The sequence below is a fragment of the Gopherus evgoodei genome, chromosome 1, assembly GCF_007399415.2.
Source record: "Gopherus evgoodei ecotype Sinaloan lineage chromosome 1, rGopEvg1_v1.p, whole genome shotgun sequence".
NCBI lineage: Eukaryota > Metazoa > Chordata > Testudines > Testudinidae > Gopherus > Gopherus evgoodei.
In genome coordinates this window covers 218047527-218065958 of record NC_044322.1, presented here as the reverse complement: position 1 = coordinate 218065958, position 18432 = coordinate 218047527, and the positions used below count along the sequence as shown (strand labels likewise).

The 18432-nt window shown below is 44.0% G+C and overlaps 1 protein-coding gene across 1 annotated transcript in view; it reads right to left on the bottom strand.

Annotated features, from left to right (window-relative positions):
* LOC115636507 (transient receptor potential cation channel subfamily V member 6-like) overlaps positions 1 to 15819 on the bottom strand; it is an 82545-nt gene extending 66726 nt beyond the window's left edge. Inside the window, exon 1 of the mRNA XM_030536673.1 lies at positions 15692 to 15819. Coding sequence (XP_030392533.1) covers positions 15692 to 15819 — 128 coding nt within the window. The remainder of the gene's footprint in view (positions 1 to 15691) is intronic.
* Between the last annotated feature and the right edge of the window lie 2613 nt (positions 15820 to 18432).

The window sequence follows — 18432 nt, the reverse complement described above, 5'->3', positions numbered from 1 at the left end:
CAAGTGTAGCCAAGCCCTAAGAGACACCCTCCTATTCCCCTAGCAGCCCATGTGACTTCACCCTCTCTGGGGCTTTTAGCACAAGATTCCTTTTCACTCCTAACTAACTTTGGGACAGATTCTGTCACATTAAAGAAATCATTCCCCAGTAGAAATGGTGCAAAATTGTGTGCCAGCGTGGCAACAGTCAGTTCAGCCTGCAAAACCTTAGTTTGCATGTGTACTTTAGCTAAAGGTGTAAGGACTTTGTAACCTCCCATCAACTCTAATTCTGCTAGTTTCCCAGGCAATAAATCCTTCTCCTGGATCAGGTCCCTCCTGATCACAGAAATCTCAGCACCTGTATCTCTTAGGCCAAGAAGCACTTTTCCATTCAATTTAACAGCATGCATATGCTCACTGCTTGATTGTGTGGAAGCAAGCTTTACATATCCTCTGTGAGGCTGAGCTCTGAGAAGTATCAGTTTTATGTGTTACTTGCTGCTTGTTCCCACTCCGCAAGGGACACTTATTCCTCAGGTGCTCAGTGGACTTACCCTCTTGGGCTTCTCTACTTGAACAGGAAGTTTGAGATGAATAACAGGAGAATGGGGAGGTGAATGCTCAGCCTCCTTTTTACCAGGGGTAAAACAGTGATTTTGCTTTCCCCCAACCCTGTACCCCTCTGCCAGTGGTTTATGCTTAATTGCAGCTTGTGCTTGCTCATAAGAGTCTGAAAACCCAGCTAAGTCTCCCACTGCATTCACCTTTTTGTCCCACAAATACTGTTTTATGTCATCACTGCACATATATAGGAATTGTTCCTGCGTAACCAAATCACACATTTCTTCCAAGCTTGTAATGCCCTTCCCCCTCACCCACTTATCTACCAAATCTCTCATTTCATTTACATAAGCCACATTACTCAATTGTGGAAGAAGGAAAAGAATTGACAAGGATTTGTAGGGGATCTTAATGCATGTCAGTCTGTTAGCAAGAGTTAGGCCAGCTGTAACCCTAATGATGTGAGACTTGTAGAAGTGAGGATAGTGTGAGGCGAGTGGAAAAGAACTGTGTGAGGAGTTGTCACGACCTTGCACTAATAACAAAATATGTAGACTGGCGTCTTCTAGAATTGAGAAAAATAAGATAGCAGGATGGCCTATGTATAAACAAAATGCAGCTGTTGCTCATTGTTGTCTGTATTATTGCTTGTTATTGTCTGTAACAAAGGTATAAATGCTTGCTGTAATTGTTTACCTGTTGAGAGACCTGTCCAGGACTGGGGAGACCCTGTGTCCTAGGGCATTCCCTCCCTCTACTGCAATTGCTGGAGAAATAATAAAGTATTTGATTTTGCTGCACCCAAATCAAGAGCAAGAACTGAGTTTTTCTCTGACACAATTCAGATCCCCTCTTAAGACTCCTGAATTTAACCCCAGTAGGTTTCATGTGTAACCTAAAACTGTTTCAAAACCAGTTCCTTAAGTTTACCATAGTTTGAAGCATCATCAATAGGCATCTTATTGAATATGTCCAGTGCTCTGCCAGTTAATGTTGCTATCAATGTGGTCATCTTTTGATCTTCAGGAATGGCATAGAGGGTGCACAGTCTCTCGAAGGTGATGAAATATTCAGCAATATCGCTGGATTCCTCATACTGTGGACACAGTTGCTCCCATTTATGGATTTTTCGGGAACTGGAGTCAGCAGGTGGAGGGTTTTGTCTCTTTGACTCCATTACAGCCAGTTCATGCCTCTGGACCTCCATAGCCCTCTTGGGCGCAGTTTCCTCTGCCTCACACCTGGCTTTTTCTGCCTCCATAGCTCTCTTGTGGGCAGCCTCCTCCCTCTCCATCAGTCTTTTATGCTCATTTTCTTTCTCTTTTGCTTCCAGTCTAGCCAGTACTAGTTTGTTAGCTGCTTCACTGGTAGACATTTTCCTGCTTTCTTGTGCTGGGTCACACCCCCTCTGCAGTTCACTGAAACTGGGATGCACTCAGCTCAGGGAGATTCTTAATTAACACAGACTTTCCTGGCACCCAGAGTTCCGACTTTATTTTGCTTCCTTTTCTGTCCCTACTTCCCTTGTCCGAAATAAGCAAACAGAAAATAACAAACCAGTAACCACTTTGTCTGTTCTCCAGCCACCACACTTAAAACTCACTTAAAATCACTACCAGCATCTCAAAACAGTCAGCTGTGCACAGACCTGCTCAACTATGCCACTGTGATGGGTTGGATCACAGAAACCCTCCCTCAATGCCACTCAATGTGCCACTCAATGTGCCACTCAATGTGCCAAGACTACTTCTGCTTCTGCCTTCCCTGCCAGCTTGGGACCCCAGCACGCCGTCTTGGTGAGCCAGACAACCCCATCTGCTCCAATAAAGACCCAGGGTCTGAACCATGTGCCCCAAAGCTGCAGACTTAACTGAAAGCAGCTTACAGAACTGTTCTTGTCTTTAACACTCAGATGCCCAACTCCCAATGGGGTCTAAAACCCAAATAAATCCATTTTACCCTGTATAAAGCTTATACAGAGTAAACTGAAATTGTTCACCCTCTATAACACTGATAGAGAGATATGCACACCTGTTTGCCTCCCCCAGGTATTAATACATACTGTGAGTTAATTAATAGTAAAAAGTGATTTTACTAAATACAGAAAGTAGGATTTAAGTGATTCCAAATAGTAACAGACAGAACAAAGTAAGTCACCAAGCAAAATAAAATAAAACACGCAAATCTATGTCTAATCAACCCAAATACAGATAAGATCCTCACCAGTTCCAGAATGCTCCCTTTTACAGGCTAATCTCCTTTTAGCCTGGGTCCAGCAATCACTCACACCCCTGGTAGTCACTGTCCTTTGTTCCAGTTTCTTTCAGGTGCCCTGGTGGTTGGAGAGGCTCTCTCTTTAGCCAACTGAAAACAAAATGGAGGGCTCTCCCCAGGGGTTAAATAGACTTTCTCTTGTGGGTGGAAACTCTCTCCTCACTCCTATGCAAAGTCCAGCTCCAAGATGGAGTTTTGGAGTCACCTGGGCAAGTCACATGTCCATGCATGACTCATAGTTTCTTACCAGGTAGCAGCCATGGGTCACATGCTACCTTGAAAGTCCTCAAGTAGACTTCTTATGTGGATTGGAGCATTCCAAGATTCATTGTCCTTTAAGTGTTTCTTGATTAGGTACTTAATTTCAACATCCCTTTCTCCAGGAACTGACCAAATTCTCTACTAAGGTTATTTAGAAATCAAGCCAGTACACAGCCAATATTCATAACTTCGAATACAAAAATGATGCATGCATACAAATAGGATTAATAGATTCAGTAGATCATAACCTTTACAGAGATGTGTTACATGGCATATGTGGCATAAAACACATTCTAAGCATATTTCCATAAAGCCTTATAGAAGGTACATTACAAATGTAATTACAGTTGAACTTTAGAGTTAGAAACACCTCGGGAATGGTGGTTGCTCATAACTCTCAATAAAATGTTATGATTGTTCTTTAAAAAGTTTACAACTGAGCATTGATTTAATACAGCTTTGAAACTTTACTATGCAAAAGGAAAATGTTGCTTTTAACCATTTTAATTTAAATGAAACAGAAACAGTTTTCTTATCTTGTCAAATCTTCTTTTAAACTTTCCCTATATTTGAGTAGTTTACATTTAACACAGCATTTGCTTTGTTGTTGTTGTTATTGTTGTTACTGCTGCCTGATTGTGCACTTCTAGTTCCAAATGAGGTGTGTGGTTGACCAGTCAGTTCGTAACTCTGGTGTTCATAACTCTGAGCTTCTACTGTAATGCCAATTAACAAGGGTTTATGGAAAATAGATCCTGTCAAACTAACTTGATTTTTTTATAAGATTATAAGTTTGATCGATAAAGGTAATAGTGTTGATATAATATACTTAGACTTCTGTAAGACATTTGACTTGGTACTTCACAACATTCTGATTAAAAAACTAAACAGACTAAAAACTAGCTAACTTATATGTCTCAAAATGTAACTGTAAACTGGGAATCATTATTAAGCAGGTGTGTTTCCAATGGAATCCCACAAGGATCTGTTCTTAGCCCAATGTTATTTAACATTTTTTATCAATGATCTAGAAGAAAACAGAAAATCATCCCCAATAAAGTTTGCAGATGACACAAAAATTGGGGGAGTGGTAAATAATGAAAAGGACAGGCCAGTGATTCAGAGCAATCTGGACCACTTGATAAACTAGATGCACACAAACAATATGTGTTTGAATACAAATAAATGTAAATGTATACATCTAGGAACAAAGTATATAGGCCATAATGACAGAACGGGGGACCCTATACTGGGAAGTAGTGATTCTGAAAAAAAATCGGGGGTAGGGTGGATAATCAGCTGAACATGAACTCACAGTGTGTTGCTGAAGCCAAAAGAGCTAATGCAATCTTGGGTTGCATAAACAGGGGAATCTTGAGCAGGAGAAGAAAGGTTATTTTACCTCTATATTTGGCACTGGTGCATCAGCTACTGGAATAATGTGTGCAGTTCTGATGCCCATAGTTCAAGAAGGATGTTGATAAATTGGAGCGGGTTCAGAGATGAGCCACAAGAGTGATTAAGGGATTAGAAAACTTGCCTTATAAAACTCAAAGACCTCAATCAGATTTAAGGGGTGACTTGATTGCAGTCTGTAAGTATCTATATGGGGAATAAATATTTATAAAGGGCTTTTCAATCAAGCAGAGACAGGAATAACATGATCCAATGCCTGGAAGTTGAAACTAGACAAATTCAGGCTGAAAATAAAGTGAAATTTATTAAAGGCAAGAGTAATTAACCATTAGAACAACTTACCATGGGTCGTGGTGGATTCTCCATCACTGACAACTTTTAAATCAACATTGGATGTTTTCTTCTAAAAGCTAATCTCTAGGAATTATTTGGGGGCAGTTCTATAGCCTGTGTTATATAGATTAGATGATCACAATCTAGATTCCATTCTGGCCTTGTAATCTATGAATCATCTACTGTGCCCCTCTTTGCATGTCCAATATTGTCCCCATTTCACCATACCTTTCCACTTTCCCCAATCTGTATTTTGAAGGTTGGATCATTGTTGTTGTCAAAAAGTAACATGTATTTAAATCAGGCCCTAGGATTCCTACTCAGACTGTCAAAGTTAGTCCTGCTCTGGTTCAGTGTCTTCATCTGTAAAATGGAAATAATGATATACTGCTCATAGAGGTGTTGTGAAGTTTAATTTGCTATTGTTTACAAAGTGCTCTGAGATCCTTGGATTACAGATACTATGCACATACAAAGATGCAGGAGACTTGATAGAAACCACTACCCAAGTACTTTTCATAACTATTGTTCCTGTCCTATTCAAATGTCCTTGGAGAAGACTTCTGTGCTACTTAATTTTTAAGTGCACTGTAAAGGCTGATACATTCCCCCATATTAGTTCTGCATTTTCACTGTGACTGCTTCCATGCTTCTGGATCCTAGCTGGAACTGTAAGAGCTTCTCTACACACAGAAATTGCACCAATTTAGCTAAATCAATTAAGAAAACAGAAAAGTTAAATTGGTGCAATTTGTGTGTGTAGACCACGCCTAAATGTTAAAGCCAATCTAAAACAAACTGTTATCAAGGTGTTTTTTGTTTGACATGAAGTGGGAAGTGACTCATTGCATATTCCTATAGCTCCTTTCAACTGGGGATCTCAAAGCACTTTACAAAAAGGGGCTGCTATTATTGTTATTATATAGATGAGGAAACCGAAGCACAGAGCGGTGAAAGGATCAGCTGAAGGTCTTACAGTCAGTCAGTGACAGAGTGAAAAAAGAACCAAGCTTTCCTGACTCTCAGTGCCCTACACTAGGGGCTTGGCTACACTGGAGAGTTGCAGTGCTGGTGGTGGGTTTACAGCACTGCAACTTAGTAACTGTCCACACCTGCAAGGCACATCCAGGGCTGCAACTCCCTGGCTGCAGCGCTGGCTGTATACCTGGTCTGCTTGGGATGTAATGATTGCAGCACTGGTGAGCAGCGCTGCTCATCAAGTGTGGCCACCAAAAATGCTGTTATTGACCTCCAGGGTATTAGGAGGTATCCCAGAATGCCTGCTCACAACAAACCGGAAGAATGGCTGAACTCCAAGGTCCCCCAAGCTGCTTATCTAAAAAAACAAACACAGCTCCTGTTTGCTCGATCGAGCGGAGGCAGGAAGGGGAATTGCTTTGGAAGGTTCACAGCTGTTTGCTTGAAGAGAGAAGTCACATGGCAGAGAGGGAGGGGGAAGTCCGCGTTGAGCAGCTGCTTATGTGGTCTGAAGGCTATTTAGGAGTGCATAATTTGCATTTAGTGAATAAGAGAGGGGTGAGGGAAGGGCTCGAAACTTTTAAATTGATTGCAAGTTGGTGCTGTGTATCTTCCAGTCCTTAGAACTTGCAAGGCAGGGAGCTGACACAGTGTCACCTCCAAAAATCCACTCTCTCTGTCTCCCCCAAGCTCCCTGTCACACTCCACCCCATCCCCCTCTTTCGAAAAGCACGTTGCAGCCACTTGAACGCTGGGATAGCTGCCCATAATGCACCACTCCCAACAGCGCTGCAAATGCTGCAAATGTGGCCACACTGCAGCGCTGGTAGCTGTCAGTGTGGCCACACTGCAGTGCTTTCCCTACACAGCTGTACGAAGACAGCTGTAACTCCCAGCGCTGTACAACTGTAAGTGTAGCCATATCCTAAGTACTAGACAGCACTGTCTCTCTTGAATTCTTGAGGGCAAGGTTGATCTCTCCTGAAATTCCCAGTCTGGTTTGCAGCCCCAGGAAGGTTAAGCCAAACATTCAAACTTTGGGGTTGTTCTCCTAAACAAGCAGAACTTTTTAGGTACACCTCTACCTTGATATAACGCTGTCCTCGGGAGCCAAAAAATCTTACCGTGTTATAGGTGAAAACGCGTTATATCGAACTTGCTCTGATCCATTGGAGTGCACAGCCTCGCCCCCCTAGAGAACTGCTTTACTGCGTTATATCCACATTTGTGTTCTATCGGGTGGCATTATATTGAGGTAGAGGTGTACTCACTCATCGTTAGCAGAGATCCTTCAACATGGGATCTGGTAGAAATCAGTACATTCCTCAGAGAAATTGCATACCTAGCTTAAAACCAGTATGACCTTTGTTTATTACTTCACATCCATCCTATTGGGAAATAATTTCAAGGGGGGGAAAGTATAAAAAGGAACATTACAAAAATAACACTAACAACCCATTATCTTCATCATAAAAATTACGAGATGGAAAGTTCCCACTAAGGTACATCTTGTTCTTTCCATACCAGACTAGTTCAGGGCTATTCCTTATAATACAGTACAGCTGGATGGCAGTATATTATTGTCAAGGTTTCTTTCCCCACTCTGAACTTTAGGGTACAGATGTGGGGACCAGCATGGACACTTCTAAGCATAATTACTAGCTAAGCTCTGGTATACTGCCACCACCCAGAATTCCAGTGTCTGGGGCACTCTCTATTCCCCCAAAACTTCGTCTCCTCCCTGGGTTGCCTTGAGGGACTTCACCAGTTCCCTGGTGAACACAGATCCAAACCCTTTGGATCTTAAAACAAGGAGAAATTTACCATCCCCCTCCTTTCCCCCACCAATCTCTGGTGAGTCCAGATCCAATTCCTTTGGATCTTAAAACAAGGAAAAATCAATCAGGTTCTTAAAAAGAAAGCTTTTAATTAAAGAAAGAAAAGGTAAAAAGTATCTCTGTAAAATCAGGATGGAAAATGCTTTACAGGGTAATCAGATTCCTATAGACCAGAGGGCCCCCCCACTAGGCTTAGGTTCCAAGTTACAGCAAACAGAGGTAAAATCCTTCCAGCAAAAAGAAACATTTACAAGTTGAGGAAACAAAAATAAGACTAACATGCCTCGCCTGGCTAATTACTTACAAGTTTCAAACATGAGAAACAGATTCAGAAAGATTTGGAGAGCCTGGATTGACGTCTGGTCCCTCTTAGTCCCAAGAGCGAAAAACGAGCAAAACAAAGAGCAAAATCAAAAGACTTCCCTCCATCAAGATTTGAAAGTATCTTGTCCCCCATTGGTCCTCTGGTCAGGTGTCAGCCAGGTTTACTGAGCATCTTAACCCTTTACAGGTAAAAGAGACATTAACCCTTAACTATCTGTTTATGACAATTATACAGTCCGATTTAAAAGGACTCAAGAGAAAGGCCTTCCACAACTCCACTTGGACAACCATTTCACAGCTGAATAGATCTCAGTATTAATCATCCCATATGCTGCATGCTTTGAGAAATGTACCACTGAGAACACTTCAGTATTGGCAGGTTGATGGACTATATGTAAGGCTACAATTTAGTCACTGAGGTCGCAGAAGTCACAGAATCCGTGACTTCCAGCAACCTCCGTGACTTCAGCCTGCGGCTCTCAGGAAGTGTAGAGTTCCCTGCTGTCCATAGGGGCAGGGAGGTCCTGGGCACCCCCACCACCTCTGGTGGCCCCTAGAGCTCCAAGCTGCCGCAGGCAGTGGTGGTACCCCGCAGCTCCCAAATGCCGCAGATGGCGAGGGAGCCCCCAAGCTCCTAACAGCAGTGGGTGGTGGGGACCCTGGAGCCAGGGCCACTCAGAGGATTATGGGGGCCTGGGGCAAAGCGGAGGAGCTGCGGAGCTTGTACTCACCTGGCAGCTGTCTGAGTCTTCAGCGGCATTTCGGTGGCGAGGAGCCCTTCAGTCACTCCGCGTCTTCGGCAGGAGTGAAGGGCCCCCCGCCACCGAAATGCTGGCTAAAGACCCAGACTGCCGCCAGGCCAGGGCTTGCTGGGCCCCTGTGGGGCCCAGGGCCTGGGGCAAATTGCCCCACTTGCCCCCCCATCTGGGCGGCCCTGCCTGGAGCTGCGAGTGAGGGAACTCTGCAGCTCCCAATTGCCACAGGTGGCAGGGGAACTCCTGAGCTCCTAGCTGCCAAAGGTCCCTGGAACTACAGTGGCAGGGGTACCCTGCAGCCCCAGCTGCTACAGGTGGTGGAGGCCCCGAAGCTCCCAGCCATGGGTGGCAGAGGACCCTGGAGCTCCGACACCTAACCCATTGGGGGGCCCCTGAAGCCCCTAGCTGCCCCGTGGCAAGAGCTGTGGGAACCTGCAGTTCCCCATTTTGTCACGGATATTTTTAGTCAGGACTGGCTCCAGTCACCAGCGCAGCAAGCAGGTGCTTGGGGCGGCAATGGAGAGGGGGCAGCACATCCGGCTCTTCGGTGGCAATTCGGCGGTGGGCCCCTCAATCCCTCTCAGAGGGAAGGACCTGCCACCGACCATGGCTTTCCCTGCCACTCCCCACCACTCGGGGTGGCAAAAAGCCTGGAGCCGGCCCTGTTTTTAGTAAGAGTCAGGGACAGGTCACAGTTTCCATGAATTTTTCTTTATTGCCCATGACCTGTCCCTGACTTTTACTAAAAATATCAATAACAAAATCTTAGCTTTAACTATATGAGATAAAAAGATATTTTCATATTTAGTGTCTATGATTTCTTTAAAACCTAGAATTTTGCCCAGACAGACAGGGTCTTTTAGAAACACCTGCATAGCGATGTCTTAATAGACTATAGTAAATGTGTTTGAGATCCAGATTGACATATCTAATCAGATTATCCTTACCAACAAAAAGAACAGCTAAAGGTACAAAATGTCTTTATGGTAACTGCTGACTTAAAAAAAAAAACCACAGTATTGCAGTTATCTTAAGGCCATTGAAGAGTTTGTTCTTGTTTAAGGGCCCCAGCCTAACATCAGCCTGAGGCACAGGCCTCTTCCAGAGCAACACTGTTGAGATGTTACTGCAAAGTCTTACCAGAAATGTTTCAGCGAGTGAACAGAGTTCTCCTGCATGACCCATCAGATTGCTGTTCTGGTAAGAGATGAACCCATAGGGCCTGATGATTTGCCAAATTACTGAACCTTGTCAACATCACTTGAAGTCAATGGGAGCCAGAAGTGGTCAATACCTCTGAAAAACAGGTCCACAGCACCTAATTCATCCCTGTTCTTATTCTGCTGAAGTGACTTTATGCCAGGGGTGACTTTGGGCCACAGGGCCAAGTTCTAGCCTCATTTACACCCATATAATCTCACTGAGGTTGGACAGTGTCACCGAGGTTAGACTTTAGCCCATAAAAGTAAAATGGCCCTGGGCTGTTTGAGTTATATAATAAAACCTGAGATAAAGCTAAAGATGTCTTAAAACACAACTCTTAAACATCAGTCACATCTGAGTGGTTCACAATCATCACCGCTATGTTAACAGGACAGCAACATGGCTGAGTGCATCATACTGCATTCCGCAGCTACCAATCTATATGATCATTCAGAAGAATGCGCCAGACAGTTCTACATGAAATTCCAGTTCCCTGAGGCACTAAATCACCTTTTTGATTTCCAGATTACCACTCAAGGCTGACACAATATGAGGTTCATACATCCCACTGCAGGCACGTGGCTGTTCTTGTATAAGGAATGTATGTATGATGTACAGATTGTAATGGAATGAAATAATACAATTGGAAAGGCAACCGACTCATATTTATAAATATTTCAGATTTACTATATGAATAATACCCAGCACCTTTTACTGCACTTTATTTATTCAAAGCTCTTTGCAGATGTTAACTAATGAATTTCCCTTTCCCTACAATACCTCTAGGAGGTAGGTAGATACATATTATTATCCTCAATGTGCAGGGAAGCTAAGCTAGATAAGTCCAGGATAAGAACTCAGCATTACCTGACTCTTAGGCCTGCACTCACTCCTCCAGGCCACACTGAATGGCATTATAGCTGTCTTACTGTATGAAACTACAGTAACCTAGCCATCACCATACTGAATCACAACAGTGATGCACTCAGTCCAGTATTCTGTCATTGGCTGTAGTCAATACCACATGCTTCAGAAGAAGGTGGAAGAGGCCCATTCAGTATGAACATGTCCTAAGGACAGGTTTCTTTTGAATCTCTGGCAACTATGCCCAGATCTTCGAGGTATTTAATGGCATTAGGAGCTTAAACACATTGGAGGATCTGAGCTCAGTGGTTGGCTTATGCTGTAAACTATGAGGGTTTATACTTCTTGCACATTATTTATATCTCTTGTTCTCATTATTCATGGACATGTCTAATCCTTTTTTGGATCATGCCACACTCTTGATCTCAGTCAAACCTAGTGGCAACAAGTTCCACAAGTTTATTATGTATTGCATAAAAAACTACTTCCTTTATTCAGTTTTAAATTTATTGCTTTTCAATTTTATTGGACATCTCTTTGTTCTTGTATTATGAGAAGGGATACACAGGACTATCAATTTTACCTTCTCTATCCCATTCATTGTGTTGTAAATCCCTTTCACGTCTCCTTTTACACCTCTCATCTCTACACTCAACAATGTCAATCTTTTCAGTCTTTACCAAAGTCTCTTTATGCCTTTAAATCATTTTTGTCACCCATCTCAGAGCCCCCTCATTTTCTATCTCCTTTTTTCTATAAGATAACTATTAAGGGCCCACTATTAAGGGCCCAAAAGCAAGTTATTCCGATGGTTAGGAAAGATAGAAAATGTGGCAAAAGACCACCTTGGCTTACCCTTGAGATCTTGCGTGACCTACAAAATAAAAAGGCGTCATATAAAAAATGGAAACTAGGTCAGATCACGAAGGATGAATATAGGCAAATAACACAGGAATGCAGAGGCAAGATTAGAAAAGCAAAGGCACAGAATGAACTCAAACTAGCTATGGGAATAAAGGGAAACAAGAAGACTTTTTATCAATACATTAGAAGCAAGAGGAAGACTAAGGACAGGGTAGGCCCACTGCTCAATGAGGAGGGGGAAACAGTAACGGGAGACTTGGAAATGGCAGAGATGCTTAATGACTTCTTTGGTTCGGTCTTCACTGAGAAATCTGAAGGAATGTCTAGTATAGTGAATGCTTACGGGAAGAGGGTAGGTTTAGAAGAGAAAATAAGAAAAGAGCAAGTAAAAACTCACTTAGAAAAGTTAGATGCCTGCAAGTCACCAGGGCCTGATGAAATGCATCCTAGAATACTCAAGGAGTTAATAGAAGAGGTATCTGAGCCTCTAGCTATTATCTTTGGGAAATCATGGGAGACGGGGGAGATTCCAGAAGACTGGAAGGGGGCAAATACAGTGCCCATCTATAAAAAGGGAAATAAAAACAACCCAGGAAACTACAGACCAGTTAGTTTAACTTCTGTGCCAGGGAAGATAATGGAGCAGGTAATCAAAGAAATCATCTGCAAACACTTGGAAGGTGGTAAGGTGATAGGGAATAGCCAGCATGGATTTGTAAAGAACAAATCGTGTGGAACTAATCTGATAGCGTTCTTTGATAGGATAACGAGCCTTGTGGATAAGGGAGAAGCGGTGGATGTGATATACCTAGACTTTAGTAAGGCATTTGATACGGTCTCGCATGATATTCTTATAGATAAACTAGGAAAGTACAATTTAGATGGGGCTACTATAAGGTGGGTGCATAACTGGCTGGATAACCGTACTCAGAGAGTAGTTGTTAATGGCTCCCAATCCTGCTGGAAAGGTATAACAAGTGGGGTTCCGCAGGGGTCTGTTTTGGGACCGGTTCTGTTCAATATCTTCATCAACGATTTAGATGTTGGCATAGAAAGTACACTTATTAAGTTTGCGGACGATACCAAACTGGGAGGGATTGCAACTGCTTTGGAGGACAGGGTCAAAATTCAAAATGATCTGGACAAATTGGAGAAATGGTCTGAGGTAAACAGGATGAAGTTCAATAAAGATAAATGCAAAGTGCTCCACCTAGGAAGGAACAATCAGTTTCACACATACAGAATGGGAAGAGACTGTCTAGGAAGGAGTATGGCAGAAAGAGATCTAGGGGTCATAGTAGACCACAAGCTTAATATGAGTCAACAGTGTGATACTGTTGCAAAAAAAGCAAACGTGATTCTGGGCTGCATTAACAGGTGTGTTGTGAACAAGACACGAGAAGTCATTCTTCCGCTTTACTCTGCGCTGGTTAGGCCTCAGCTGGAGTATTGTGTCCAGTTCTGGGCACCGCATTTCAAGAAAGATGTGGAGAAATTGGAGAGGGTCCAGAGAAGAGCAATAAGAATGATTAAAGGTCTTGAGAACATGACCTATGAAGGAAGGCTGAAGGAATTGAGTTTGTTTAGTTTGGAAAAGAGAAGACTGAGAGGGGACATGATAGCAGTTTTCAGGTATCTAAAAAGGTGTCATCAGGAGGAGGGAGAAAACTTATTCACCTTAGCCTCCAATGATAGAACAAGAAGCAATGGGCTTAAACTGCAGCAAGGGAGATTTAGGTTGGACATTAGGAAAAAGTTCCTAACTGTCAGGGTAGTTAAACACTGGAATAGATTGCCTAGGGAAGTTGTGGAATCTCCATCTCTGGAGATATTTAAGAGTAGGTTAGATAAATGTCTATTAGGGATGGTCTAGACAGTATTTGGTGCCTGGACTCGATGACCTCTCGAGGTCCCTTCCAGTCCTAGAGTCTATATTTGGTCTATAACCAAAACTGAGTGCATCATTACAGCCGATGGTGTCCCATTGATTAATTATAACAGCATTATAATATTTTCAATGGCATTCACTCCCAAATTCATTACATACCCTAACATCATCTTTGCTGGTTTTGGCCACCATTGCACAATTATACTTGTTTAACAATATATTAAATCAGCAGTAAAGAGTGTTGTCTAGTGTTTAAAGCAGAGGATTCAGAAGCAAGTTTTCTGGGTGCTATTTTGGCTTTGTCACTGGGCAAATGACTTAACCCAGGTTCTCAAAGGCATTTAGGCACCTAACTTTCACTGAAATCAATGGAGGTTGGAGCCTAAATGCCTCTGAGGATTTGGGCCTTAGCCTCTCTGTGCTTTAGCTTCTCCACCTGTAAAATAGAGATAATGATATTTATCCAAGGATGAATTCATTAATGCTTGTGAAATTCTTCGCTATGCTCAGATGGGATCTGCTATAAGAATGCAAAGGATGAACAGTGTGGGCTAGTCAATAAAGCCTAGCACTACTCCTGGCCTGCTGGGTGACATAGTGCAAGTCATTTCCTGTTTCTGTGCTTCAGTTTAGCCATCTGTAAAATGGGAATAAAGACCATCTCTATAAAGCACTTTGAGATCTACTGAAAAGTGTTATACAAATGATAGATATTATTGTATTAAGTATGTCATGAGATTTGCTCAGTAGCTTGGATCACTAAGCAATCTAGTCCTGTGACCAGCCACAGGAAGTCAACACCATGCACCTAATCAGTTGTCTACAAGTGTGTGTCTCAGAATCCCTGGTACAGTGTCCAGACTTCCCTAATCGCTGTGCGCTAGGACAGTCATCTCTCTCTACTATGCTTGGGATTAGGGAGCTTCTCTGTCCATGGGCTCCAGCTGGTAGAAGTGTTTTCTCTGCTCCTGCTGCAATATTACCACCTCACCCAGAAAGACCCTTCTGGATTGTGAGGACAGCAGGCCTACACTAGGCATCTCCCACTCCCAGATACTTGCTGTGTGGGCAGCACTGGTGATACCCCACCCCTAAAGGCTGATAATGACCCTGATTAAAGAAGTTCTAAAGTAACACGAGAGCCCCATGACTCCTTGAGGGGTGAGAGGGCTAGGATACTTCCCTGAAAGTCACAGTGCTTAGGACTCAACCCCCAAAGTGAACCTGAAGGACACAGTTTGCTGCCAGCCCTTCACAAACCAAACTTTAGGGTTTAGCTAGTGAGACCCCCCAGTTCAGCAAACCCTACAGCACAGTTAGGAGTGGGAGGGCACCAAGGGCAAGAGAGCAGGAAGCAGCGTGCTCAGGGTATGGATTGCTCCTCATATCTCACTGCAGAGACCTCCTCAAGGCTCAGTGGCTGACCCAAGCCAGGAGTGGTGCCCTTTCCTTCCTGAGGACTTGTTGGGAAGGAAGAGGCATTTCTGGACACTGAGAACAAAGTGGCAAGAAGTCTTTGTGCCCCTTGCCACAAATCCATTTCAATAGGAGGTGAGCATTAGTTGTGGGTCTGACCCATCTCTCACATGGCACAATCATTCCACACTGAGAAGCACTGTTCACATGAGACTACAGAACATCACAGCTGGCACAGGATCCCCATAAACTCTTCTTTCCCTCCCTGACTGGACCAGTTTAGGGGTCTCACCTCTAAGATTAAGGTGCACCTGAGTGGGGTAGATTTATTTAACGTTTGTTGACTGGTGTCTGTAGCAGCTCCAGTGGCATGGTTGCCCTAAAGCCAGCAACACAGGACAAAGTGCCTCTTTCCTCCAGAAAAGACAGAAGTGATTCTCTGTTAGCTGGAGACAGACATTATGTTTTGCATCCCAGACAGGCGCAGAAAGCAGCTGAAAACTACAAGCAGCTTTTCCCTTGGGGATCTAGTTACAGTGTTTTGCACAGTTGCCTTGGGAATGTAAAATGACAGGATCACTTGTCTTCAGGGGAAATAGCCAGCCAGGACATAGGCAAGTACTCAGAGCCCTCTCTTCTTCACTTTCCTGTTGTAGGAAGAGCCCCAGAAGGGACGACATGAGAAAGAAGGGATTGAAGAAGAAGTAGGAGGGAGCTGCCAGGCTGGAACTTACCTTTTCTGCTGCAGCAAGTTGATTTCATCCAGGCGTCTGGTCCAGGATTTTTCACTCTGAAACCTGCACAACAGAGAGTTCCAGAGCCCAAGGAGCAGCCCATGATCCCCAGGCAGGAACATCCCCATTGTCCTGTGTTCTCCTTGTCAGCTGAACTCAGACCTGCTGCTCCATCCGCTTCTTCCTGGGATGTTTCTTTGTGAATGGCTCTCTACTCCTTCGTTCCAGGAGGGCAAGATGATCTGAGTGGGAGGTGGATGTTTCTTCAGAAAATGTCAGTTTGGGAGACAGGTGGATGGTTGCAACATTTGGTTGAGGCAGGCATCTGGCTGTATCTCAGAAACAGAAACTACCTGCTGGGGAATGGCTGAGAGTAAGAACACACCCCTTTCTACTAAGTTACCTTCTGATTTAAAGAGATACAGCTTTGTTTGGAAGCCGCTCACACTCCCACATGTCTATTGAGCAATCTCACTTCTAAACTACACAGAACTTCCAGTGGATATTTTAAAGCTGATAAGACGTTTTTTAAGAACAAGGAAAGGATGTAAGGGACCTATTGGCATCTGCAGGACGTATTTGCTCCTCTGTGTCTCTCCTTGTACAAGAGGAGAGAATGAGATGAAGACTTCAATAACTCAGACATAGGTTAGGGGTTTGTTACAGAAGTGGGTGGCTGAGATGAGTCTATGAGACAGTGAATGGGAATTTTGGCCTAGGCACACAGGCAAACTGCTTCAAGCAAATCTGCCCCTCCCCTCTATCACCACACTCAGAGTATGACTACACTTGCAGCTGTACAGCACTGGGAGTTACAGCTGTCTTCGTACAGCTGTGTAGGGAAAGCGCTGCAGTGTGGCCACACTGACAGCTACCCAGCGTGCAGTGTGGCCACATTTGCAGCATTTGCAGCGCTGTTGGGAGTGGCTGAACAGGCATTCTGGGATACCTCCAAATACCTCTGGAGGCCAATAACAGTGCTTTTGGTGGCCACACTGGCGGAGCAGCGCTGCATCACCAGCGCTGCAATCGTTATACCCCAGGCAGAGCAGGAGTACAGCCAGCGCTGCAGCCAGGGAGATGCAGCGTTGTATGTGCCTTGCAAGTGTGGACGGTGAGTAAGTTGCAGCGCTTGTAAACCCATCACCAGCGCTGCAACTCTCCAGTGTAGCCAAGCCCTCACAAACAAATGCTGTAAAATCATTTGGTGGGACTAGGATGACCATGGGTCTTTTGAAAACAAAGACATTTACGGTTCTGTCCCACAGTTCTGGTTGGCAATATATAAATCAGTGTTTTGTCCAATTTGTATATATCCGTGCAGATTGTGGAAGCTGCCTGTCAGTTGAGCTGGTTACAATGATTAGAGCTAGGTGACATTTTTAAATAAAATAATTCATTTGCTGAAAAATTCAGTTTGGGTCAATTCAAAACTATTTGCTAATTTTAGATGAATTCACAGAATAGTTTTGGACCAAAAATTTGCGGAAGAAGGATTTAGACACCATTCACAAAACAGAAAGAAAATAAATAGCAGAAGAAGGTGAAGGCAGGGGTGGAAGGTACTAATCCAGCATGTGGGTGAGTCAGGTTTAATTCCCCCCTCTGTCTCTAGAGAATTCCACATTACAAAAAAGCACTCTGACCACTGGGCCATGGGATATTCTGAGGTGTGTTTGTGGGGGGGGGGGTCTTTCAATTTCTGCTGTTGAAGCTGTTAGACTTTGTATAAATAATTAAATATTTATTGGAACAAGGACTTGAACTTGGGCCTTCCATGTGTATGCCCTAACATGGGCTATGCAGTTGTTCTCACACTCTCTTTTTGTCCCAATGACTAGTCATTATCATTATGAATGACTATGGATTGCCACTATGAAAGACAATGGGCAGTTATTGGGCTTGGGAAAGTGTGTGAGAATGATTGCATAGCCCTGTGGTTAGTGCACTCACCTGCCGGAGGAAGTGGGGGAGATTGAACCTGAATCACCCATGCCCTGGATGCCTGCCCTAACCTCTGCACTAAAAGATAGGGGCAGAGGTGACTCCACTGGCCATTTGTAAATCTAGTGCCTGGAAAAATGCCCCAAATAAAACCATTTCAATTTGCCAAATTTTTTCACAGTGTCAGGGTTTGGTTCTACCAGAACTGATTTTTTTTTTCAATTTTTGGGACCTGCCAGTGAACTGAAAAATGAGTTATTTGCCCAGTTCTGCTGAAAACAGCCTGGCTCAACACATTACTCCTGGGGGAATTCTGCACCACTGCCCAAAGCAGAATGTGTGCAGAATTTCCCCCAGAGAATTGGGGCTGCAGAGCTGCTGGCTGCCACTAGGGGCCACTGGGCTCTGCAAGCACAGGTTTGCTGTGAGCAGAGTGCCTAGCCCAGTGGGGATGAAGGCTCTGCAAGCTCTGGCTGCTCGGCTTAATACTCATTCTCTTGGAGACAGGAAAGGTCCTGGGAGACCAAGCTCTGGCAAAGGGTGAAGAAGGGCAGGGCCGCACTGCGACACATCCCCCGGCTGGACAGTAAAGAAGCTAAGGGGGGTAAAAGCTGTGGTGTGCAGGTGTCTGGGCTTGGGGGTGCCCGTGGCTGGGTTCTGGGGGGAGGAAATGCAGGTGTCTGGGCTCTGACGGCCCCACGCAGCCCTCTGCAACACCTCCCAACTGGAAGTGGGTTGTCATAGGGATTTCTTTAACTCTCTACACCTGGGAGAATCTTTTTGTTGTTGATGTTGTC